This window comes from Ranitomeya variabilis, chromosome 1, assembly GCF_051348905.1.
Source record: "Ranitomeya variabilis isolate aRanVar5 chromosome 1, aRanVar5.hap1, whole genome shotgun sequence".
Lineage (NCBI taxonomy): Eukaryota > Metazoa > Chordata > Amphibia > Anura > Dendrobatidae > Ranitomeya > Ranitomeya variabilis.
In genome coordinates this window covers 456,271,285-456,298,032 of record NC_135232.1, presented here as the reverse complement: position 1 = coordinate 456,298,032, position 26,748 = coordinate 456,271,285, and the positions used below count along the sequence as shown (strand labels likewise).

The 26,748-nt window shown below is 41.1% G+C and overlaps 1 protein-coding gene across 1 annotated transcript in view; it reads left to right on the top strand.

The window, feature by feature from the left end:
- LOC143776102 (atrial natriuretic peptide receptor 2-like) overlaps window positions 1-26,748 on the top strand; it is a 290,044-nt gene that overhangs the window by 214,510 nt on the left and 48,786 nt on the right. Inside the window, exons 17-18 of the mRNA XM_077265543.1 lie at window positions 13,691-13,784; window positions 16,675-16,762. Of these exons, the coding sequence (XP_077121658.1) occupies window positions 13,691-13,784; window positions 16,675-16,762 (182 nt within the window). The remainder of the gene's footprint in view (window positions 1-13,690; window positions 13,785-16,674; window positions 16,763-26,748) is intronic.

Here is a 26,748-nt window from a genome sequence, read left to right as displayed (position 1 = left end):
CTAAGGAAGCCATAGGGAATTTGTAATCCCTCAGGATATTCTTATTTTTCACAGCTAATGGTAGTTCTGATAATAATTTTATATTATAAAATTGGTATTTATAGCATATTAGTAGCTTCAACTAAAAGCAAAGGAAATTATTGTTGCTCCCTCACCCAAAATGAAAGCCTCATCTCTGTTATACCTGTATGTAGATTGGCAAACGGAAGCAGAGATATAATGGCACTACAAAGCTGCTTGTACTCCTTCTTGGGGGTTTTCTATTGCATCATTTACACTGAAAAACAGTAACGGGACTGCAAGTTAGACAGAAGGAAGACCACGTGTCACGACTCAGTTGTTAGTTGACCCGGGTACCATGTCCCTAACACTAGGGGGCACCGTAGCTCACCCTATTCCCTGGGTTACTTCTGAAGGTGAAGATGCTGGGGCCACCAACCTTGTCTTATATCCTGTATCTTCTCTCTCTCTGTCTGTTCCCTTCCCCCTTCCAGGGAAGAGGGGAGCAACTGTGCACTGCAGTACACCAACTAGGCAAACAAGGCAACACATACAAGGGCAACTGAAAATACCAGGCATACAAATATTCACTCATGTATAACAGAGTAATGTACTGGGGAGTGGAAAGTGGGCAAAACCCAAATTAAAAGGAGGGAAGGGAATTATCACACTTACAAACCCAAGCAACAGTCACAGATAACTCCACCAAACTCCTCATATAACCTCCAAACAACTCTTATCCAAGCCATGCAGCATAAGCTGGCTTTGACGATGGGTTTCAGTGAGGACCCAGATTATATAGGGAATAGGAGTGGCTAACCGTGCTCGGTTGAGAGCGCAGACTCTCAGAGCTCCCAACATAATCAATTTACCCCTGTACTGCCAAAAGAAATTAACATAATTTAAAAAGACATTGAAGTGCTTCTTTTCAGAGCAGGAGTAGAAGCAATCAGGTGTTGCGGTCTTTTGGCTCCTCTCTGTTGCGGCTACATTGAAGTTTTTTTTAAGCTAAAAATATAATTTTGGGTAGATAGAGAAGACTAAAAAAATTTCACGTGGAATTTTCTTTTGCTTCAATCCAAAGGCAACACAGAGAGGGTTAGAACTACATCCCATCCTATTGGCAGAAAACACCTGATACACAGTAGCATAGTAACATAGTTATTAAGGTTGAAGGAAGACTTTAAGTCCATCTAGTTCAGCCCATAGCCTAACTTAGCATGCCCTAACATGTTGATCCAGAGGAAGGCAAAAAAAAACATGTGGCAAACAGTAAGCTCTACATTGGGGAAAAAAATTCCTTCCCGACTCCACATACGGCAATCAGACTAATTCCCAAAAACTCAATCATCAACAGATTAATAAACTGACTAACTTCATGAATGGAAGGCTTATGACTGTTATTGAAAATAAGGGTGGCTATATTGGTCACTGGTATTTTTTTTATGTCAAAAATGTATTTTTGTACATTTTGAGTTGTTCGGTTTTATTATTCTCACTTTAGCAGATTACAATAAATGAAAGTCTGCTTTCGTGATATCGCTTCAGAGCTGTGTGCAATTATAACTAAGACAGTACAGCAGAGGTGAACTTTGTTTCATTACAAACACATCTGCAGCTGCAGCTCTCTTCTCATAGTGCTGTCAGCGAAGCTGTAATCTCCTACCTCCAAACTGGATGATCTCACACAGCTCTGCAGTGAGATAAGGAGAGCAGATTGTCAATCATTACATGTCTGGCACTGGTAACAACCCCTTTTATTTATAATAAGCTCTGGAGGCAGATTCTCTATGAAATTTATGTCAAGCACATGAAGCTTAACAGTTCATTTGCATAGAAAAAACATGGATTTCTCTTGAATGAGACAATGAATTACAAATATCAAGGTATCATTTTATTCAGATTGACTTGCTTGCCCATGAAGACAGCTTAAGATGGTTGATCCTACTGATAGATGACATTTAATAGTTTAATTACTACTTATATTGTCCCTATGTAGAGAGATCATATAACTTTTTCAAAGGGGTTTATGATCCATGTAGACCTGGACATTTGTTTATCTGATCACTACATTTATTGTGTCCTGCTGTCTCAATTGAGTTAGATTGATTGGTAACAAGAGGGGGAGAAACACCCTTTTCCAAAAACAAAAAAAAAAAAAAAAAAAAAAGTGAGATCTAAGAGCTAGCCATCTATAAATGTGGACATAACTTGGGGATGCATTCATGCAGGGGTGCATTCGTGCACTATTATTCGTGTACTTTTTTTTCAAAGTATATTTTTTTCTAAGTATGACGCAGTTATAACATGGCAGTTAGACAGGGCAGGAGACAGGTAAGACAATCTAAATCTACTCCCTATTCACTTGAAACAGAACAAATACACACCATATGTATCTGTATAATCTATATCCTGGCTGCTGCATTCACTCACCGCCCTTGCATAAACTCTTTAAACTCCATCCACATCGGCCCCTCTGTCCTTGCCTCTCCTATGTATAGCACTCATGCTCTGTTCACTTTGCTTAACAGCGCAGATCCATTCAGTCCCACCATCCAACACAAGAGACGCTCTCACAAATCACTTAACCATCTGCTCACTCTTTCTATCCTCCTTCTCCTAGTTGCTGGAGACATCTCTCCAAACCCCGGCCCCCCATGTTATAGCCAGTCAAACCTCCCAACTGCTACACCCAGAAACCCCTCTAACCTTATTAATATTCCATGCATGCCTTCTGTCTCTTTCAATTGTGCCCTTTGGAATTCTCGCTCTGTGTGTAATAAACTCTCCTTCACCCATGATTACTTCCTTTCTAAGGCTCTTAATCTCCTGGCTCTTACTGAAACCTGGATCCAGCAGTCAGACACAACCGCTGCTGCTGCTCTCTCCTATGGTGGACTACACTTTTCTCATACCCCAAGATCAGACAACAGAGCAGGTGGAGGCGTTGGGCTGCTCCTTTCATCCAAATGTACCTTCCAAGTTATCCCCCAAGTACCCTCACTTGTATTCCCTTCCTTTGAGGTCCATGCTGTCAGACTCTACGTCCCCTTCTCCATGCGAGTGGCGGTGGTGTATCGTCCTCCTGGCCCCTCTCATCAGTTCCTGGATCACTTTGCCACCTGGCTTCCACACTTTCTCTCCTGTGACATTCCCACCCTTATCATGGGTGATTTCAACATCCCCATTGCTTCTCCCCTTTCCCCGTCTGCTTCTCACCTTTTATCTCTAACCTCCTCTTTCGGCCTCTCGCAGCATACTAACTCTCCAACGCATGAAGATGGAAACTCCCTTGACTTGGTCTTCTCCCGGCTTTGCTCAGTGGATGATTTCACAAACTCCCCTCTCCCGCTCTCTGACCACAACCTTCTTTCATTCTCTATCAAGAACTGCCATCCCGCTCAGGTCACCCCCACTTTCCACACTTATAGAAACATACAGGCCATTAACACCCAGAAACTTATGAAGAACTTGCAGTCCTCATTGGCCCCAATCTCCTCCATCTCATGTCCTGATTCTGCTCTGAACCATTACAATGAAACCCTGCAAAGTGCCCTGGATGAAGCTGCTCCTCCTATACATAGAGCAACTCGACACAGACGGCGACAACCGTGGCACACGCTGCAAACACGTTTCCTGCAGCGGTGCTCCAGGTGCGCCGAACGTCTGTGGAGAAAATCTAATCTACCCGAAGATTTCATCCATTATAAGTTCATGCTAAAAACATACAACTCTGCCCTTCACCTCTCCAAACAAACCTATTTCAACACCCTCATCACCTCACTGTCCAATAACCCTAAACGTCTCTTCGACACTTTCCAGTCCCTACTCAACCCAAGAGAGCAGGCCCCAACCACAGATCTCCGCGCTGAAGATCTGGCCAATTACTTCAAAGAAAAAATTGACCACATTCGCCAGGAAATCATCTCCCAATCTCTTCATACCAGGCACTGTCCCCCCTCCCCCACTGCATCTAGTTCACTCTCTGACTTTGAACCAGTTACTGAAGAAGAAGTAAGCAGGCTCCTTGCATCTTCTCGCCCGACCACTTGCACCAGTGACCCCATTCCGTCACATCTCCTTCAGTCCCTTTCCCCGGCTGTCACCTCTCACATAACAAAAATATTCAACCTTTCCCTCACTTCCGGTATTTTTCCCTCCTCATTTAAGCATGCCATCATACATCCATTACTTAAAAAACCCTCCCTCGACCAAAACTGTGCCGCTAATTATAGACCTGTCTCTAATCTTCCCTTCATCTCTAAACTTCTGGAACGCCTGGTCCACTCCCGTCTTACCCGCTATCTCTCAGATAACTCTCTTCTTGACCCTCTTCAATCTGGCTTCCGCTCTTTACACTCTACTGAAACTGCCCTCACTAAAGTCTCTAATGACCTACTAACAGCTAAATCTAATGGTCACTACTCCATGCTAATTCTATTGGATCTTTCCGCAGCATTCGACACTGTGGATCATCAGCTCCTCCTCACTATGCTCCGCTCCATCGGCATCAAGGACACCGTTCTCTCTTGGTTCTCCTCCTATCTCTCTGACCGATCCTTCACTGTATGTTTTGCTGGTTCCTCCTCCTCTCACCTTCCCCTTACTGTTGGGGTTCCTCAAGGATAAGTCCTAGGCCCCCTCCTCTTCTCTTTGTATACTGCCCCTATTGGACAAACAATCAGTAGATTTGGTTTCCAGTACCATCTCTATGCTGACGACACCCAATTATACACCTCTTCTCCTGCTTTCACTCCGACCTTCTTAGAAAACACCAGTGATTGTCTTACCGCTGTCTCTAACATCATGTCCTCCCTCTATCTGAAACTGAACCTGTCAAAAACTGAACTCCTCGTGTTCTCTCCCTCTACTAACCTACCTTTGCCTGACATTGCCATCTCCGTGTGTGGTTCCACCATTACTCCAAAGCAACATGCCTGCTGCCTTGGGGTTATCCTTGATTCCGAGCTTTTATTCACCCCCCACATTCGATCACTGGCTCGCTCTTCTTATTTGCATCTCAAAAACATTTCTAGAATTCGCCCTTTTCTTACTTTCGACTCTGCAAAAACTCTTACTGTTTCTCTTATTCATTCCCGTCTGGACTATTGTAACTCTCTACTAATCGGCCTCCCTCTTACCAAACTCTCCCCGCTCCAATCTGTCCTGAATGCTGCTGCCAGGATCATATTCCTCACCAACCGTTACACCGATGCCTCTACCTTGTGCCAGTCATTACACTGGCTACCCATCCACTCCAGAATCCAGTACAAAACTACTACCCTCATCCACAAAGCACTCCATGGCTCAGCACCACCCTACATCTCCTCTCTGGTCTCAGTCTACCACCCTACCCGTGCCCTCCGCTCTACTAATGACCTCCGGTTAGCATCCTCAATAATCAGAACCTCCCACTCCCGTCTCCAAGACTTTACACGTGCTGCGCCGATTCTTTGGAATGCACTACCTAGGTTAATACGATTAATCCCCAATCCCCACAGTTTTAAGCGTGCCCTAAAAACGCATTTGTTCAGACTGGCATACCACCTCAATGCATTAGCCTAACTATCCCTGTGTTGCCTATTAAAAATAGAAAAAAAAACAAAAACACATAATCAGGTTCCTTGCATCGTGTTCTCATACACTTTATGCAGTTAATAGCACTCTGTGTCTGTACTGCTACATACTTAGGCAGTTAACTGGTTCATGCAGCTTTACATGAACACCCGAGCCTTACACTATGGCTGGTCCAAATAACTAAAGCAATTGTTACCATCCACCTCTCGTGTCTCCCCTTTTCCTCATAGTTTGTAAGCTTGCGAGCAGGGCCCTCATTCCTCCTGGTATCTGTTTTGAACTGTGAATTCTGTTATGCTGTAATGTCTATTGTCTGTACAAGTCCCCTCTATAAGTTGTAAAGCGCTGCGGAATATGTTGGCGCCATATAAATAAAAATTTATTATTATTATTATATTAGATTCCTTGATAGGGTGTTGATCCTGTCTTAGTTATAATTGCACACAGCTCTGAAGCGATATCACGAAAGAAGACTTTCATTTAATGTAATCTGCTAAAGTGAGAATAATAAAACCAAACAACTCAAAATGTACAAAAATACATTTTTGACATAAAAAAAATACCAGTGACCAATATAGCCACCCTTATTTTCAATAACAGTCATAAGCCTTCCTTTCATGAAGTTAGTCAGTTTATTAATCTGTTGATGATTGAGTTTTTGGGAATTAGTCCAATTGCAAAAAACCTCACAGAAAAAGAAAAAACCTTACCAAGACCAGGTCAGAATACCAATGCATCAACAGGATGCAGCAGACCCCATAATAAAGGCGGGGACAGCACAAGTGCAAAATACTGACGAAACACCCACTCACAAATTCATTTAGGGGGGTTTGTCTAGTATTAAAAATGCACACAGATGAGGATTACATAGGGCGCCGTGTCTAGCAGTGTGTAGCTTACAGCCTATTGATGATGTCCATACTATATAATTGCACCCCACGAAGACAGACACCCCAATTCACCGAACCAAGAGCTGCATCCAGCATAAAAATGGAAAAAATATGCAATAACAAGATGAAAAAGATGTATAAAATATGAGGTACTGGTTGATATTTTGGCCACAATTAACAAGCTGGCAACCCACGTCAAGGGTCCTCTTTTTCTTGCGAGTCTGTACACTAAAATGAAAAAAAAAATGGCTCACATAGGACAAAAATATAAAAGAAAATCTCACCGAAGAAGAAACAGTCTAACCAAGACCGGGTCAGAATGCCAATGCACTTACAGGATGCAGCAGACCCTAACGATAAAGGCGGGGGCAACAAAGGTGAAATATACTGATGAAACAACCACTCACAAAACTACCAATTCATGGAGGGGGTGCTTGTCTATTATTTAAAAATGCTATAAAAGGTTATAAAATGAGCCATAATGCTAGTGCTACATTAAAAGATATTTTGTCCATTTGTCCGATATTTGGCTTATATGGTTGATCTTACCAAAAGATTTTATATAAATAGTGTTGATACCTTGAAGGAAGATCAATATAGTAACAACTATTCATTTTAGTGTGTTTGAAATCTGTGATGACGAGTCATTGAAAATGGGGCACCTTTTTAACGATTCTTTCATAAACCGCACAACTATTTCCTATTACTTCTAAATACTTATATTACTATATTACTTTGCAGAGAAGGCTACTGGAATCCTGAACGTCTTTCTTTCTTATGGAATATTCTCATTACTAGTTCACCTGAGCTCTAGTTTTCCTATTGCACTTTAAAAGTATATTTTGACTTACTTTGCAGTTCTAAGATATGACTGAATTGCATCTTCACTTTGTGACTATATCCCTTAGGTCAAGGTGTAAGAAGATTAATAGTTTGGTCCTGACCCTGCATTGTAGAACTGCTTAACACACTAATTTAATTTCCACTGCTAAGTGGGATCTCCATAAGACATGACACCTTTATAGCTATTTCATTTGGAAGAATAAATATATCACTGTAATAATTTGAAGATGCATTCAAGAGACTAATTTCTTCCATCTTCATGGTTGAGTAGCTGCAATATTATTGGTTTGTTTGGTTTACTAAGGAAAACAGTACATTATTCTGTTTTATTAAAATAAGCTTCTTATATACTAAGGACACCTACAACAGAACACGACCATGCCTTCCCATAAGAAAACAATACACATATAACTAAGTACATAAAAAGTACACATAAACCTACTAACAAACCAATCACGTTTTATGTGCTCATCGATTCTACTTTGTCTCCATGATATTCATGTATATTTTTTGCATTTTCTCCTTTTCTACAGATACAACTATAGACATGTAAAAAATGTAGAATGCGGGTGCTGCATATTTTTACAGAATCTATGGAGAGAATACAGACATAATAAAGCATTAAAAAAAGTTGCATATTTACAAATCAAAACAAATTATACGATTGCAACTGCAATCAAAATTATTCAACCCCCAATGCAAGTTAGGTTTAGCAAAAGTTCCAATCTTCTGCTATTTTCAGTAAACTCACCAAGATAAATTTATATTGCTCAACACAATTAATATAAAAAAGGATGGCTCCGAATTCATGGCACAATTCCACTTTTACTGATTACTGCAGTCTCAGAATTATTAATCTGCTGAATAGCACACATTTACAAATCAGATGTTTTCTCGAGCACATCTGACATAAAAATGCTGTACCATGTGTACTTGAGATAGAACACATCAAAGACCTGGACTGCCTAGGGACTTGTCACTGTGACATTTAATAGCATGTTAGAAATATGATTAGTCAAGAGAACGATCCAAAATTTAAGAGAAAAGATCATCGCCTTGCCAAATAGGAAAAAAATACAAAAAGAGAGCAGTTAGAAACATGGTTCCCAAGTTAAAAGTTAAAGAAACACTGGCTACACTACCTGATAATTTCTAGAAAGAGGAAGCTAACATTATTTGCTTTTAGATTCCTAAAGAGGCTTGTAGTCTCCAACCCTTAAAAGATTGCCAAAAATGTGCACCAAGATTTGGTGGAAGCCAAAAATGATGTCTCAGTCACATTCTAAAGGATGTGGGTCTCCAAGTCCAAACTGATACTGATCTAAAGGCACAAGAAAAGTTAGCTCCAACATGCTCAAAATAAAATAAGTCACAGATGTTTTTGTGAGCAATGAAACAAAACTGGAACTTTTTAGGCCCATGGATTAGTTAGCAGGATGAAGAAAGAAGCACACACAAAAATAATACTATGCCTTAAGTGAATCATGGTCGTGGATCAGTGACAATCTGTCACTAGAATCCTGCAGCATGTGGAGGGCAAAATGGATTCTTCTAGGAGAAAATGTTGTGTGAGGAAGCTGAAGCATAAGTGCCAGTGTACCGTCAAACCGAACAATGATTCCTGACATACCTAAAGTCCACCAAATCTTTGTTTCAGAAGAAGTTCTGGAAGATTATGGAGTGGCTATCAAAGACACCAGACTTGGAACCTCAAGTAGTAAAAATGGTTGTCATAAAGAGGTTGCATAATTCTATGACTCAATAATTAATAATGTCTTATAGATCATCAGTAATCATGCTGCATAGCACTTTAAAACACATATGAACCAACATTAAATATGGAGATATGGGTAATTCCAGAAAAAAAAGAAAACTGACATAAGAAAAAAAATCATAGATAAAATTACAGGGAGTACCTCAACTTTAACCCATTTCCGACTTCGGTCGTAATGGTACTCCAAAGTCGGACTCCCTCTGTTTGGTGTGGGCTCCATCGCAGAGCCCCCCATCCTTCCGAGCACATGTCATTTTATATATACATCTGACATATGCCCGCAACAGCCACAGGTGGAATCTTGATCCACCCACGGCTGTTGACTAGTTAAATGCCGCTGTCAATTTCTGAAAGCGGTATTAAATTCCTGCTTACCGGAAGTGCGTCCTAAATCCCATCCATAAGTGACCCCGTTGCATGATTGCGGGTCACCGATGAGTTGGCATGACAACCAGAGGTCTCCAGCAGACCTCTATGCTTGTCATAGCCAGATTGCTATGAGTGCTGCCAAATGGTCAGTGCTCATAGCAAATGACCATTTCTGCTACACAAAGGCGATCTGATCATTGCTTGTGTGTAGCAGAGGAGATCAAAGTAATGCAGTTTCTAGTCTCCCATGGAGACTATTGAATCATTCAAAAAGTTAAAAAAATGCTTTTAAAAAATATTAAATAAATAAAAAATATATAAAAATTTAAATCACCCCCCCCCCTTTCGCCCCATTCAAAATAAAACAATAAAAAATCAAATATACACATATTTGGTAGCGCTGCATTCAGAATCGCCCGATCTATCAATATAAAGAATTAAACCAAATGACTAAACGGCATAAAGAGAAAAAAAGTAAAAACTTCAGAATTATGTTTTTTTGGTCACCGCTACATTGCAATAAAATGCAATAACGGGCGATCAAAAGATGGTATCTACACCAAAATAATATTATTAAAAACGACAGCTCGGCGTGCAAAAATTAAGCCCTCACCCAGCTCAAAAATATACCTATAACGAGAAAAATCAGACAAACTGAACATTTTGCAGTGGTCTCCTAATTTTTGCCAGAGCTGTATATCTCTCTATCTCTAGATATCTCTATCTCTATAGAGAGGGAGAGAGAGTGATACAGTCATGGCCAAAAGTGTTGGCAACCGTAAAATTGTTTCAGAAAATTAAGTATCTCTCTCAGAAAATTATTACAATCACATGTTTTGTTATACACATGTTTATTTCTTTTGTGTGTATTGGAACTACAAAAAGATCAGAGAAAAAAAGGCAAATTCGACATTTGTTTATATTCATATATATATAATAATAATCTTTATAATAATCTTTATTTTTATATAGCGCTATCATATTCCCAACACTTCACAGTTTGCACACATTATCATTGCTATTCCCGATGGGGCTCACAATCTAAATTCCCTATCAGAACGTCTGTATATGTATATATATATATATATACACAGTGGGTGCGGAAAGTATTCATACCCCTTTAAATTTTCCACTCTGTTTTATTGCGGCCATTTGGTAAATTAAAAAAAGTTCATTTTTTTCACATGAATGTACACTCTGCACTCCATCTTGACTGAAAAAAAAGAAATGTAGTAATTTTTGAAGATGTATTAAAAAATAAAAACTGAAATATCACATGGTCATAAGTACTCAGACCCTTTGCTCAGTATTGAGTAGAAGCACCCTTTTGAGCTAGTACAGCCATGAGTCTTCTTGGGAATTATGCAACAAGTTTTTCACACCTGGATTTGGGGATCCTCTGCCATTCTTTCTTGCAGATCCTCTCCAGTTCTGTCAGGTTGGATGCTGAACGTTGGTGGACAGCCATTTTCAGGTCTCTCCAGAGATGCTTGGTTTTGGTCAGGGCTCTGGCTGGGCCAGTCAAGAATGGTCACAGAGTTGTTCTGAAGCCACTCCTTTGTATTTTAGCTGTGTGGTTAGGGTCATTGTCTTGTTGGAAGGTGAACCTTTGGCCAAGTCTGAGGTCCAGAGCACTTTGGATGAGGTTTTCATCCAGGATATCTCTGTACTTGGCCACATTCATGTTTCCTTCAATGGCAACCTATCATCCTGTCCCTGAAAAACACCCCCATAGCATGATGTTGCCCCACCATGTTTCACTGTTGGGATTGTATTAGGCAGGTGAAGAGCAGTGCCTGGTTTTCTCCACATATACCGCTTAGAATTATCATCAAAAAGGTCTATTTTCGTCTCATCAGACCAGAGAATCTTATTTCTCATAGTCTGGGAGTCCTTCATGTATTTTTTAGCAAACTCTATGCCGGCTTTCTTATGTCTTGCACTGAGAGGCTTTCGTCTGGCCACTCTGCCATAAAGGCCCGACTGGTGGAGGGCTGCTGTGATTGTTGACTTTGTGGAACTTTCTCCCATCTCCCTACTGCATCTCTGGAGCTCAGCCACAGTGATCTTGGGGTTCTTCTTTACCTCTCTCACCAAGGTTGTTCTCTCATGATTGCTCAGTTTGGCTGGATAGCCAGGTCTAGGAAGTCTTCTGGTAGTCCCAAACTTCTTCCATTTAAAGATTATGGAGGCCAATGTGCTCTTATGAACCTTGAGTACAGCAGAAATTCTATTGTAACCTTGGCCAGATCTGTGGCTTGCCACAATTCTGTCTCTGAGCTCCTGAGCCAGTTCCTTTGACCTCATGATTCTCAGAAATCAGAAATAAATATTTTGTGGAATAACCATGATTTTTAATCACAGCTTTCATGCATCTTCGCATGCATTCCACAACGATGAAGACAGCACTCCTTCTTTGAAAAAATAGTGGTTTATTAGCCCATATGGGCTCCTACGATGTTTCGGCTGAAGGTGTGAGCTTTTGCTTGATAAAGGCTCACACCTTGAGCTGAAATGTTGCAAGAACCTATATGTGCTAATAAACCACTATTTTTTCTAAGAAGGAGTGCTGTCTTCATCTTTTTTGTACTATATTGAGGATCGGTCTATGCCTGGAAGGTCTGGCACCATTTTTTACATATCGCTTGCTACTGCTGCTTTTCAACATATATATATACACTCACCGGCCACTTTATTAGGTACACCATGCTAGTAACGGGTTGGACCCCCTTTTGCCTTCAGAACTGCCTCAATTCTTCGTGGCATAGATTCAACAAGGTGCTGGAAGCATTCCTCAGAGATTTTGGTCCATATTGACATGATGGCATCACACAGTTGCCTCAGATTTGTCGGCTGCACATCCCAAAGATGCTCCATACAAGGCAGGATGGATCCATGCTTTCATGTTGTTTATGCCAAATTCTGACCCTACCATCCGAATGTCGCAGCAGAAATCGAGACTCATCAGACCAAGCAACGTTTTTCCAATCTTCTACTGTCCAATTTCGATGAGCTTGTACAAATTGTAGCCTCAGTTTCCTGTTCTTAGCTGAAAGGAGTGGTACCCGGTGTGGTCTTCTGCTGCTGTAGCCCATCTGCCTCAAAGTTCGACGCACTGTGCGTTCAGAGATGCTCTTAGGCCTACCTTGGTTGTAACGGGTGGCGATTTGAGTCACTGTTGCCTTTTTATCAGCTCGAACCAGTCTGCCCATTCTCCTCTGACCTCTGGCATCAACAAGGCATTTCCACCCACAGAACTGCCGCTCATTGGATTTTTTTTCTTTTTCGGACCATTCTCTGTAAACCCTAGAGATGGTTGTGCGTGAAAATCCCAGTAGATCAGCAGTTTCTGAAATACTCAGACCAGCCCTTCTGGCACCAACAACCATGCCACGTTCAAAGGCACTCAAATCACCTTTCTTCCCCATACTGATGCTCGGTTTGAACTGCAGGAGATTGTCTTGACCATGTCTACATGCCTAAATGCACTGAGTTGCCGCCATGTGATTGGCTGATTAGAAATTAAGTGTTAACAAGAAGTTGGACAGGTGTACCTAATAAAGTGGCCGGTGAGTGTATATATATATATATATATATATATATATATATATATATATATATATATATATATATATATATATATATATATATATATATATATTTCGTTGGACAGGACATCAATCTGAAATTTTTGGTTAAATTGTGTGGAAAATTGCTATGTGCCCAGCAAGATGGAACAGGTATTTAGGTCATTATCTTTTCACCATCTCATTTGTTGTACGTTGATGACAAATGGTTTAAAATTGATGCAGAGCAATGTCAAAGAACATTTCCAAGGAAGATTTAGATATTGTTAGTTTTTAAAGGGCTTATCTGGTGGAATAAAAAAAAAGTTTTATTTAAAATAAAAAATAGAAAAGTTATTTCATGAGCCAACTCAGCCCTCTTCTAAATCCTGGCTGATGCAGTGACAAAGAAGGCAGCTGGCTTAGCTCATGAACCGGAAAGTTAGTTACCTTCACATATATGACTCATAAATTGGAAAGTAGGAACCTTTTTGCCTGTGTTGAAATAAACATGGTGGTAGAAGATGTGAAACCAAAATGATTAAAGTATGTTATTAATTTATTATTTTACATTTTGACAACTAATTTTGTTTTACTAGTATCCCGCCATTAAACCGCTTTAAACTGGTGGATTAATAAAATAATGTAATTATTTTTATATTTTGCATTAGATGGAAAAATATAGTAAACATCTGGAGCTATTAGTTGCAGAGCGAACACAAGATCTAATGCATGAAAAACAAAAAACAGACCGTCTTCTATACAGTAAGTGAATATATTTTTTCTTTTTGATAAGCTTATTTAACTTCACTGCTGATTTTCAAATTACATTACTATAACTGCAGTGATTTTTGATGATTTTCTTTCACATGATAAAGTTATTTTCCCAAAATATAAATTTATGACCCATCCTTAAAATCTTCATTGTGTCATACGTGGGGGTCTAGGACCCTTGAGTCTCACCAAAGAGCAGAACTGCATTAAATATAGCTGTGCGAATGCAGGGCCTGGATAGTTAATCATTGAACTTAGACTTGTGTGAAAGCTAGCAGAAAATGTTGTTTTTTCTTAGGTCATTAGTGGGTTTTCCACTGCTGGACAACTTGTCTAAAATGCTGAAGTGTGTCAGATAATATAAAAAACAACACATTCCTCCCAAAACGGCACTGGTATAGTAGGTGAGTGTGAGTTTTTAACCCATATCTGTGGCACTTTAGCATTAAAGAAAGGGTTGTCCAGTACTGTACTGGACAACCCCTTTTAATATTCAGATAATGAGGTTGAGACTCATCAGCTGTATAAAGGGGTAACAGTTCATGTGAATGAGACTGAGTTGCAATGCCAAGGCACAGCGAGGACCCAACATATTGGACTATGCCAGGGTAGACAATGAAGGAGACATGACCCTCTCACTTAGCTGATTGGTAAATAGTGCCAGAATTAAAGTCTTCTTCAATCACATATTGATTTGAGTACATATCCTTTGAGTACATTCGCAAATAGTAGCATATTAGCATATCAACGCAGATACATACAAATTGGTACCATGACATATACAGTGGCTAGCAAAAGTATTCACCCCCCTATTTTGTGTTTTGCTACCTTACAACCTGGAATTTCACTGGTTAGTTTTGAGAGTTTGCATTAGTTCATATAAAGAACATGCCTAAAACTGTGAACATTTATTTTTCTTGTCAAGCAAACAACAAATAGGACAAAGTAACTGAAAACTTCAGTGTGCATAACTATTCACACACCTAATGTCAGAGAAAATTTTCCACTGCGCTTGCACTGACGTCAGAAAGGTGAATTGAGTTCACTGGCTGTGAACTCGCAGGACCTGTCTGAATGCATCGTGAGCAGGAGAACTTTCTCACACTTGCGGTGCCATCAGATAGGTAATAGGAGTTCACAGAGAGACACTGAGCACACAGTGCTCAGTGTCTGCTGGATGAAAGGCTGCATGGTCGCATCATGCAACCATGCAGCTTGACATTTTGATGTAGCAGAGTTGTCCTGTCATGGGACAAATGGATTAGCAGCATCTCTGCAGAAAGGTGAGGAATATTGTTGTTTGTTTTTTTAAACTCTTTTACAGATGACGAGTGCATCGGAGGAATGGGCGAAGTCGTAAATATGGTTTAATTTAGATTATTAAAGGAGTCTGTGAGATTCTTTCAATTAAAGGACTTTTTTCTGAGTGTCTGTGTTTTCTTACAATGTGACTGTGGGGTTAATAATAGGGGGGTCTTATTGATGTCACCTGACAACACAAAGGTGACATCAACCCCCCAACTATCACCCCACTTGCCACCGCTACAGGGCAAGTGGGAAGAGTGAGGCTAAGTGCCAGAATTGGGGCATCTTAGAGATGCGCTTTTTCTGGGGAGGCTGAGAGCTGATGTTTTTAGCTTGGGGGGCCAGTATCCATGGCCCCTTTCTATTATATTAATATTAGTGTGCAGCTGTCTGCATAGCCTTTGCTGGTTATTAATTATAGGGGGACCCTACATCATTTTTTTAGGGTCCATCATTTTAATGGCCAGTAAAGGCTAAGTATTCAGTTGTGAGCTGATATTAATAGCCTGGGAAGCTCCATGGGTATTGCCCCCTTCCCAGGCTATAAACATCAGCCCCCATTCACAGTCTTTCCCTCTGCTGGTTATGAAAATTGCGCGGGTGCCCACACCATTTTTTCCCCCAAAAAATAGTCTTTTATTAAGTACATGTCCAGTAATTTGCACACATACTGCACTAATTGTTTTTGTCACTGACAAATCTGTATCTATCTATTCTCTATGTATTTACTGTATGTAATCCATCTCTTGTATGCTGTCGGCTCCTGCAGTGATTTGACAGTACGCAGCAGATGAATTGCCGGCTTTTCTTCTATCTATGTATGTAATATATATACATATATTATGTGTGTCTCTGACATCTATAAAAATATATATATGTATTCTATGTGTATATATCTATTCTATCTATTCTATTCTATCCCATCACTCTGTGATTATACTGTACACGCACAGGAATTGCAGGCTTCTATTCTCTCTCTCTCTCTATATATATATATACTGTGTATATGTTTTGAATGATATTTCCTTTGAAAACGATGTGTAAATGACATAGACAATTGCTGTATGTTAAAATTGCATTGCAATCGGAGAGCAATCACACTGCATTGGGATGTAAATCGGATGCTAGGTGTGAAAAATCAGATTGTACTCGCATGACACTTGCATTACCCCCATGCGACTCTCGGCAGGGAGAATCGGACCGATTTTTCATACATTTAGTGTGAGTCTGGCCTTTCTGAAGATAATTGCTTGCACCAGAAATTTTTAGGAGCTTCTTAGCAAAAGAGGTGAATTTATATGCACATGCCAATTTTTAGTTATTTGATCCCATAAATTTAATTTATGTTTAGATTTTTCTCACTTCACTTCACCAACTTAGACTATTTAGTGCTGATGCATCACACACAAATTGGATTGCGAAATATTTAAACACAGGTTGTAATGTACCAAAAAGCAAGGGGGTGAATACTTTTGAAAGCCACTGTAATTCATAAATGTGAATGAATTATGTGAAATGACATTGTGAAATACTTCCAGCAGTATTTAATGCAAATTACTTGCTCTTCTTTGTCAAGGCATGCTACCAAAGCAAGTTGCAGATGACCTAAGACAAGGAAAGTCATCACAAGCTCAGAGTTTTAGCAGTGCAACAGTATTTTTCAGGTGGGATTTTAATAATGAATTCACATACAAAATCAGACCAAAAAGCTACCATGTAAAATTTAAAGCATTTCTACTACTCATAAGAAAATAGAACTTATACTAGTGAGGGTTTATGTGGATATTATGAGAAGCGGATAACCTGGTGTCAGATCTGCAGGCAGCTTAGTATATACAACCCCTGGCAGTTGTTATGGAATCACCGGCCTTGGAGGATGTTCATTCAGTTGTTTAATTTTGTAGAAAAAAAGCAGATCACAGACATGGCACAAAACTAAAGTAATTTCAAATGGCAACTTTCTGGCTTTAAGAAACACTAAAAGAAATAAAGAAATCAAGAACAAAAAATGTGGTAGTCAGTAATGGTTACATTTTTTAACCAAGCATAGGGGAAAAATTATGGAATCACTCAGTTCTGAGGAAAAAATTATGGAATCGTGAAAAAAAAAAACACTCCAAAACATCACTAGTATTTTGTTGCACGACCTCCGGCTTTTCTAACAGCTTGCAGTCTCTGAAGCATGGACTTAATGAGTGTCAAGCAGTACTCTCCATCAATCTGGCTCCAACTTTCTCTGATTGCTGTTGCCAGATCAGCTTTGCAGGTTGGAGCCTTGTCATGGACCATTTTCTTCAACTTCCACTAAAGATTTTCAATTGGATTGAGATCCGGACTATTTGCAGGCCATGACATTGACCTTATGTGTCTTTTTTCTAGGAATGGTTTCACAGTTTTTGCTCTATGGCAGGATTCATTATCATCTTGAAAAATTATTTCATCATCCCCAAACATCCTTTCAATTGATGGGGTAAGAAAAGTGTCCAAAATATATATACATAAACTTGTGCATTTATTGAAGGCGTAATGACATCCATCTCCCCAGTGCCTCTACCTGACATGCAGCCCCATATCATCAATGACTGTGGAAATTTGCATGTTTTCTTCAGGCAGTCATCTTTATAAATCTCATTGGAACGGCACCAAACAAAAGTTCCAGCATCATCACCTTGCCCAATGCAGATTTGTGATTCATCACTGAATATGACTTTCATCCAGTCATCCACAGTCTACAATTGCTTTTCCTTAGCCCATTGTAACCTTGTTTTTTCCTGTTTAGGTGTTAATGATGGCTTTCGTTTAGCTTTTCTGTATGTAAATCCCATTTTCTTTAGGCGGTTTCTTACAGTTCGGTCACAGACGTTGACTCCAGTTTCCACCCATTCGTTCCTCATTTGTTTTGTTGTGCATTTCCTGTTTTGAAAACATATTGCTGTAAGTTTCCGGTCTTGACGCTTTGATGTCTTTCTTGGTCTACCAGTATGTTTGCCTTTAACAACCTTCCCATGTTGTTTGTATTTGGTCCAGATTTTAGACACAGCTGACTGTGAACAACCAACATCTTTTGCAGCATTGCTTGATGAGTTACCCTCTTTTAAGAGTTTGATAATCCTCTCCTTTGTTTCAATTGACATCATTCCAATGTGTGATCACTCATTTTTAAATGCAGACTAACAAGCAGATCTAATTTGATGCAGGTGTTATTTTTGGGTATGAAAATTTACAGGGTGATTCCATAATTTTTTAATCAGAATTGAGTGATTCCTTAATTTTTTCCCTATGCTTGGTTAAAAAAAGTGACCATTACTGACTAACACATTTTTTGTTCCTGATTTCTTTCTTAAAGCCAGAAAGTTGCCATTTGAAATTACTTTAGTTTTGTGCCATGTCTGTGATCTGCTTTTTTTCTACAAAATTAAACAACTGAATGAACATCCTCCAAGGCTGGTGATTCCATAATTTTTGCCAGGGGTTGTAGTAGATTGATGTATAGTTTTGTTGTGGTCCAGTAGGCTATTCCGTGATCAATAGTCTTCCCAGTATGACTGTGCATAAAGAAATATGTGTCAATCATTATGTAGCACTGCCCACTGGACTCCTTAACCCAGAAATAAAAGCAATCATATAAATTTAATTATATAGGTAGAAAAAAAGACATAGGTCCATCAAATTCAATATTCACCACAAATTATACATTTTCTATCACTAGATGATATACTGTATAACCCATAATACCTTTTGTTGTGAGAAAAAAGTCCAACCCTTTTTTAAATACTGTAATAGTATCTGCCATTACTACCTCTTGTGGCAGGGCATTATTTATCTGCCAGAATCACCTTTCCTCCACATATAATGAATGTACCTTGCTCCTTTGTAAGGTCTTTACAAGATATATTACTTTACAAGTTATATTTAATCTTTTCCCACAACACCAAATATTATTTGGCTCAGCTCCTCCTGCTCTATAACATGTTGCCCACAGACAGGGCTAGCATTAGGGGCCAGCAAACTAGGCATTTGCCTAGGGCTCCCACTCCTCCAGGGGCCCCTAGCCAATGGCATGCCGCTAATAATGGCACACAACACGGCTGCTATGGGGCCCGGTGCCAGTGCCAACTCTGCCCCCGAATCACGCATTCAACTGTATCGGCATCATAGTGCATTATACTATGTGAAGGACTATGGGGTTTATTATACTAAACTAGCAAAATGCTTCCTATTTATGATTGGATTGTTAATACTGGAACTAAAATCATTGTTCTCAGCAGCACACTGCCTGGTGAAAACTGCAGATATGCTTCTTGTAACATGATACTGTATGTGGACAGATTGATCTAATAATTATCATTCTGAGCCCATCAATCTTCCTCAGCCAGTGTGAAGAGGCCAGGACTTCAATATTGTCAATCCCTCTCATTTAACCGCCTGAACTCAGCGCATGGAAATACAACCGAAATGTTTGTGTGTGATGGTGCAATATGTTGGTCATTTTGGGCCCCACTTTAAACTTTTTCCCATGGCCCCACTTTGTCTGAAACCGGCCCTGGCCACAGACAGGATTATATTTACAGTATAACAGGTTTTTTAAACATAAGTCCATTCGAGGTTCAAAAAAGGTCAGGGACATTTAACAAAAAATTTCAATGACAATGATTACTCTAAAATGTTTTTTCTCATGTGAACATTGTCTTTGCCGCCCGAGTAAAATACTGGTTTAACAAAATGGCAAAAATAGTCTGTCAAGTCAACTGTTCAACAAAGTAGTGCCGAAGGCACTTCGAAAAATATTTCAATATGTAGAAAAAGACAAGAGCGTGATACAGATGTGTCCTTCCTTTTGGCTCAACATAGAGATGTGGGATAAGTGCGGTGATGTCACCGGCTTTAAAAAAAAACATGATTTTGTGATACTACTGCACTCATTGACTAAACTCACGAAAAGGTAAGGGAAGACTCACAGTATATATTGCACGTTGTAGATTAAAAGGAACCTGTTACCAATTTCTCCCTATATACGGACGACCACCACCTTTAGGACCTCTTTTACAGTATTCTTGTAGGCTGTAAGTTCTTAATCCCCTTCTATTATCCCCACATACGGCAGGGTCCGGTTCGATGGATGACGCTGGCCTTGATCTGGCGCCTCCTCTCTCGTCATAATTGCCGTCGTCCTGCTTTCTTCATATGGACGACGCACCCTACACCCTACTTCATCCACACAGTGTGCCCCAATCACGCTCTTCTGCAAGCTTACTTCTCTCTACCCTGCTGTAAGTATTGTAATGCGCATGTGCCGGGAGAGGTCAAAGAACGCCGATGACCCAGAGATAAATTTGGCGCATGCGCACTACAGTACTTTGCTCTGCTCTCAGCCTGGCAGGAGCCCAATTGGGAGGAACTGTGTGGATGATGTAGGATATGTTGTCCATATGAAGCAAGCAGTAGGACAATGATTGTGAGGTGCTGAATCAAGACCAGCGATGCCCATCGGACCAGACCGCACTATATATTGAGGAAAATAAAACATATTTTTTCTGCTATGTAGAGGGGATTGGGGATTACATACAGTTTAATATATTGGGAAAACCTTGTGACAGGTTCCCTTTAAGGGGCTATTTCAGATTTTGTTTTGTTTTTTATCAAATTTCTGCAATTCAGGTTTAGATAATACAAATGTTCGGATTATCCAGTACTTGTTTAGAAACTCTAAGAAGTCCTATTATATTAAAAATAAATTAACCTTTACACCTCTCGGTCATTTTTCGCCTTTTCTCTCCCCTTCTTCCCAGAGCTATAACTTTTTTATTTTTCCATCAGTGTGGCCATGTTAGGGCTCTTTTTTTTGCAAGAGGAGTTGTACTTTTGAATGATACCATTGAGTTTAACATATAGTGTATTGGAAAACTGGAAAAAATTCCAAGTGCAGTGAAATTGCCAAAAAAGTGCATTTCCACAAATGTTGTTTGGATTTTTTTTTACCATTTCAATTAATGCTAAACCTGACCTGCCATTATAATTTTCCAGGTCATTACGAGTTCGCAGATGCCAAATATGTATAGGTTATTTTTTATTTCAGTGATGAAAGGATAATTGTTTGCTTTAACACAAGAAGTTCCAGAGACAGGTCATTTGACATTTCTACCTTTGAAACCCAGAGAAGGGTCAAATGACCTAAAGGATTTTATCTATAGCTTATCTTATCTCTATTCACTGTCTTTTGTTCTGTAATTAAGGCCATTACTGTTGCACCACAGGAGGTTGTTTGCTGTTTTCCATCGAGTTTACCCATGTAGTTTCAAGTTTCAAGTTAGTTCTGTTCAGTTTATTGTATTTGATAATATAAAGACTATACATATTGTATTTAGTTTATTTTTATTTGAGCCAAAAAGCGCTGAAACGAATCATTTTTTATATATTTTAAATAGAGAATTAGAAATTTTAGAGCAAGGTACAGCTGTGAGTAATGACCAGAAGCATTTGTGTCTAAGGGTACCGTCACACAGTGCCATTTTCATCGCTACGACGGCACGATTCGTGACGTTGCAGCGTCGTATGATTATCGCTCCAGCGTCGTAGACTGCGGTCACACGTTGCAATACACGGCACTGGAGCGATAATTTCATGACGTATTTGCGATGTAGAAGCCGTTGGTTACTGTGCGCACATCGTATACAACCTGTGTCACACGATGCAATCATGCCGCCACAGCGGGACACTAGACGACGAAAGAAAGTTTCAAACGATCTGCTACGACGTACGATTCTCAGCGGGAATCCGGATGGCAGTAGCGTGTCAGACACAACGATATCGTAACGATATCGCTAGAACGTCACGAATCGTGCCGTCGTAGCGATGAAAATGGCACTGTGTGACGGTACCCTAAGGCTATGTGCACACTTTGCGGATTCCACCGCGGATTTTTCCGCAGTGGAATTCCAAAATCCGCAGTGAAAACCCGTTGCGGTTTTTAATGCGGATTTATCGCGTTTTTTACTGCGGTTTCTTCTGCGGATTTTCATCTGCAGTTTCCTATTGGAGCAGGTGAAAATCCGCAGAAAAGAAGTGACATGCTGCGAAATGTAATCCGCAGCGTTTCTGCGCGGATTTTTCCGCAGCATGTGCACAGCATTTTTTGTTTCCCATAAGTTTACATTGTACTGTAAACTCAGGGGAAACTGCTCCGCAGCGGTCAAAGGTACCGTTACATGTTACGATCTCGTCGACGATATAGTTAGAAATGTCACGTGATCACATCATTTGTGCAGTCAGTTTCACATCGTCCAAGAGGCGTCACATGCAACTATCTTGTTAACGATGTAAATTTTGGCTCCGCGTTAGCCTCATTGCAAACGTTTGCAGAACGATTTTTCACAATGGCAGGAATAGGAGAATTTAGACCGACATCGTTCATCTCAGCGTTACACTGAACGATGCTGCACATCTTCTGACACATAATTGGACGAGGATCGTCAGATTTGAGATCCTGACCTCAAATCTGCGATCAGCGATCCAACGATGTGTTCGTCCGATATCTTCACGTTACACGCAACAATGTGAAAACGACATCGCATGAACGACGTGATCATGTGACGTTTTCAAACGATATCGTCAACGAGATCGTAATGTGTAACTGTACCTTTAGGCCTCAATCACACTAGCGAAAAAAAATCGCAGCATGTTCATTCTTGTGCAAATTTGGCGCGAAAAAAATTCGCACATGAGGACTGAAATTTTAGTGTGAAAAATATACAAAAGAACAACTGTTATTTGTTTCGATGCTTTTTATTTTTTTTTAAAAACCAATAAGTTTTTTTTTCACTAAAGGGTTATTTCACACCAACATCAAACAAATAGTCACATTTTCAAGATGAGCAGTGTATAAGCGGCATGGCCAAACAAATGCGATAAAACAGTGAACAAGAAAACAATATAATCAAATTATACAACAGGGAGGGATGTTGGTGGAGGAGTGGGAAGAGGGGAGGGGGGAAAGGGTAAAGGATGCTTTTTATTTTTGTTATAAAAATGTTAAAAAAATACAAGGAATAAAACAATTCCACACATATTTTCAATAGGCTGCAGTGGGGGGCTGTGTGTGTGAGTGGCATGTCCTTGTGTGACTAGCATTTCAGCACTCACTCAGCAGTCTGTCTGAACATGTCGGAACATACCTGGCACTGCCTGGGTATGTCCCTGGTACATTTGCCACACGTGTATTTGTAGCAGTCAACACTAGGGTTGAGCGACTTTTATTTTCATAGGATCGGGTCGGGTTTCATGAAACCCGACTTTCTCAAAAGTCGGGTCGAGTGAAATCGGCCGATCCTATAAAAAAGTCGGGGTCGGGGTCGGCCGAAACACGAAACCCAATGCAGTGCAATGGGATACTATGGTTCCCAGGGTCTGAAGGAGAGGAAACTCTCCTTCAGGCCCTGGGATCCATATTAATGTGTAAAATAAAGAATTAAAATAAAAAATATTGATATACTCACCTCTCCGACGCAGCCTGGACCTTACCGCTGGTAACCGGCAGCCTTCTTTGCTTAAAATGAGCGCATTCAGGGCCTTCCATGACGTCACGGCTTGTGATTGGTCGCGGCCGCTCATGTGACCACCACGCGACCAATCACAAGCCGTGACGTAATTCTCAGGTCCTAAATTCCTAATTCTAGGAATTTAGGACCTGAGAATTACGTCATGGCTTGTGATTGGTCGCGTGGCGGTCACATGGGCGGCCGCGACCAATCACAAGCCGTGACGTCATGGAAGGCCCTGAACGCGCTCATTCTTAGGAAGGAAGGCTGCCGGAAAGAAGCCGAGGGTGAGTATATTCCTATTAGGTATATACTCACCCTCGGACGCGCCCTGCTTCTTTCCGGCAGCCTTCCTTCTTAAGAATGAGCGCGTTCAGGGCCTTAGATGATGTCACGGCTTGTGATTGGTCGCGGCCGCCCATGTGACCGCCACCCGACCAATCACAAGCCGTGACGTAATTCTCAGGTCCTAAATTCCTAGAATTAGGAATTTAGGACCTGAGAATTACGTCACGGCTTGTGATTGGTCGCGTGGCGGTCACATGAGCGGCCGCGACCAATCACAAGCCGTGACGTCATGGAAGGCCCTGAATGCGCTCATTTTAAGCAAAGAAGGCTGCCAGTTACCAGCGGTAAGGTCCAGGCTGCGTCGGAGAGGTGAGTATATCAATATTTTTTATTTTAATTCTTTATTTTACACTTAAATGTGGATTCCGATACCGATTTCCGATATCGCAAACATATCGGAACTCGGTATCGGAATTCCGATACCAGATTCAGAAGATCGCCGACCTCATGGCCGACCCCACACAGGGGTCGGGTTTCATGAAACCCGACTTTGCCAAAAGTCGGCGACTTCTGAAAATGGACGACCCGTTTCGCTCAACCCTAGTCAACACATCTCTCAGTTGCACAATTGTTCGTGCATCGATGGTTGACCTGACACTTCACCCTTTTGCCAGGGCTGGGTGTGGAAGGAAGTTGCCAAAGGAGTTTCTCCTTGCGTGCCTTCTTTTCAGTCACATGACGGCCACCTAACTCTTTTGCAAGCTCAACCAGGAAGTCCACCCGTCTCTCCTGCACCCCAGTGCATGCCTGATAAAGAACATGAGCATTGAGTGCTGCCATGTCAATCATGTTGTAGAACACGGCGACTGGCCATCTCCGTGTTCCTGCACGCACGCTGTACTCCCGCACCATTTGGTCCATTACATCCACACCGCACTTTGTGTGGTTGTATTGTGTGACCGTGTTTGGCTTCCTTTTGTTGGTATCCTCAGTCTCAACCATGCTGTGCATGCTGCTGAGAAGGTAGATGGCTTTCTTTCATTTGGGTGCATACACTGTCAGTGTGGCACCAGTGGTTGAAAACACCTGAGTGGTGAATTCAGTGCGGTCCATCTGTTTAGCGGATTGAGGAATTTCCCGGCGACTCTTGTTGACTGTGCTGAGGATAGTGGTTTCCCGGCTAAGCAGTCATTGTGCAAGTGACAATGATGTAAAGAAATTGTCCGTGGTAACAGTTCTGCCCTTGTCCATGAATGGTTCCATCAGCCTCATCACTACAGTTTCGGACAGTCTCTCCCCGCTGGGACGACTGGGGTCCTTGCCAAGATATGGGAGGACATTACAGATGTACTTTGATTTCAAGTCGCAAGCCACCCAAAACTTGATGCCAAACTTGTCTGGTTTTGTTGCAATGTATTGCAGAAAACAGCAGCGAGTCTTTGATGGGAAAAGCTGTTCATCAATAGTGATGTGTCGACCAGGGTTGTAGGATGCGATGCAGTTGGTGACAAACGATCTCCACACATCGGAGATTGCAGCAAACTTATCGGTCTCCACTCGCTCACTGCGCGTGAACATGTCATCAAGGCGTAGGTGTTGCATGATGTCTTGAAAGCGGTTTCGGGTCATAGTGGCAATGATCCTTGGGTTTCCCAGGTTTGCTGACCAGCTGTCACGTAATGATGGAACCTTGGTCACCCCCCGCAAGATAATGACTGAAATAAATGCCATTAGTTCCGGGAGACCCATGAACCAATCCACCTGCTCCGTGTGACGTGCATGTTGAGTAGTCCATTCTTCAATGCTACGAAGCATGTCAAGACTGATAAAACAGAGGAAGCTCTGAAGGCGACTCTGGACACTTCGTCTGGCCTTAGCACTTGGCTCTCCATCTGTAGGGTACGGTTCTATTGGGGTCAAATGGAGATGTTTCCCCACTTGTACTTCATGCCACACTGTGCCATCTTTTGCGGTCTCTGTCGGCTCACTCGCCAACCGAGCTCTCTTTTTTGGTAGAGCGGAGTCTCCTCATCTGCAAGATAAATAATTTCAAATAAGCATTTTGTTTTGGTTCAAAATAAAAAAGATAGTCAGGAAAAAAAAAAGAGGTAACTCACACTGCCTTTTTTGGCATCCTGTTCTGTCCGTTTTTGAAACAAGCAGAACAGGATCCCTTTTGGCCCCCATGCACCGTGGGTGGTGTCCGTGTGCTATCCGTGAATCCACAGATAGCGCTGTCTGCTGTCACCACATACTCACCTCCCTCCAGCGCCTCTTCTCCTCTCACTTCCGGTTCACTCTTGGGCTCAGTGAAGTGAATATTCATAAGCCTAATGAGCGGCACTGGAAGTGAGAGGAACTGTCAGCGCTGGACTGAGGTGAATATGAAATTCTTTATTTTTAGGCTTTTCACTTTCCTCCGTGGTCCGTGCACACGGAAGTCACCGACCCTTATCTGCACCAACCCCTGCAAAACATAGGATCCAAATGAACAGGCAAAAAAGGGAGTGTGAAGCCAGCCTAACCTGAAGACAGCTCAGAGTCCGAATCCGGTTGAAGGACTATGTCTTCTCCATCTGAGTCAAAAGGGTTTGTGTTGCTCAGAATCAGTTCCAATGCCTCTTCAATGGTGTGCCTTCTCTCCATTTTCTTTCCTGTGAACAAAATAGGTTTCTCCCCCACAGCACATAAAGCTGCATGCAAATTTGCTATTGCAATGCAGCTGGGGGGGTGGGCAGACACTCAGGAGCAGCTCACATTCTCACAAGCAACCCCCACACTCAGGAATAGCTTGCATTCTTCTGTTTACACACTCTTATCTTAGATAA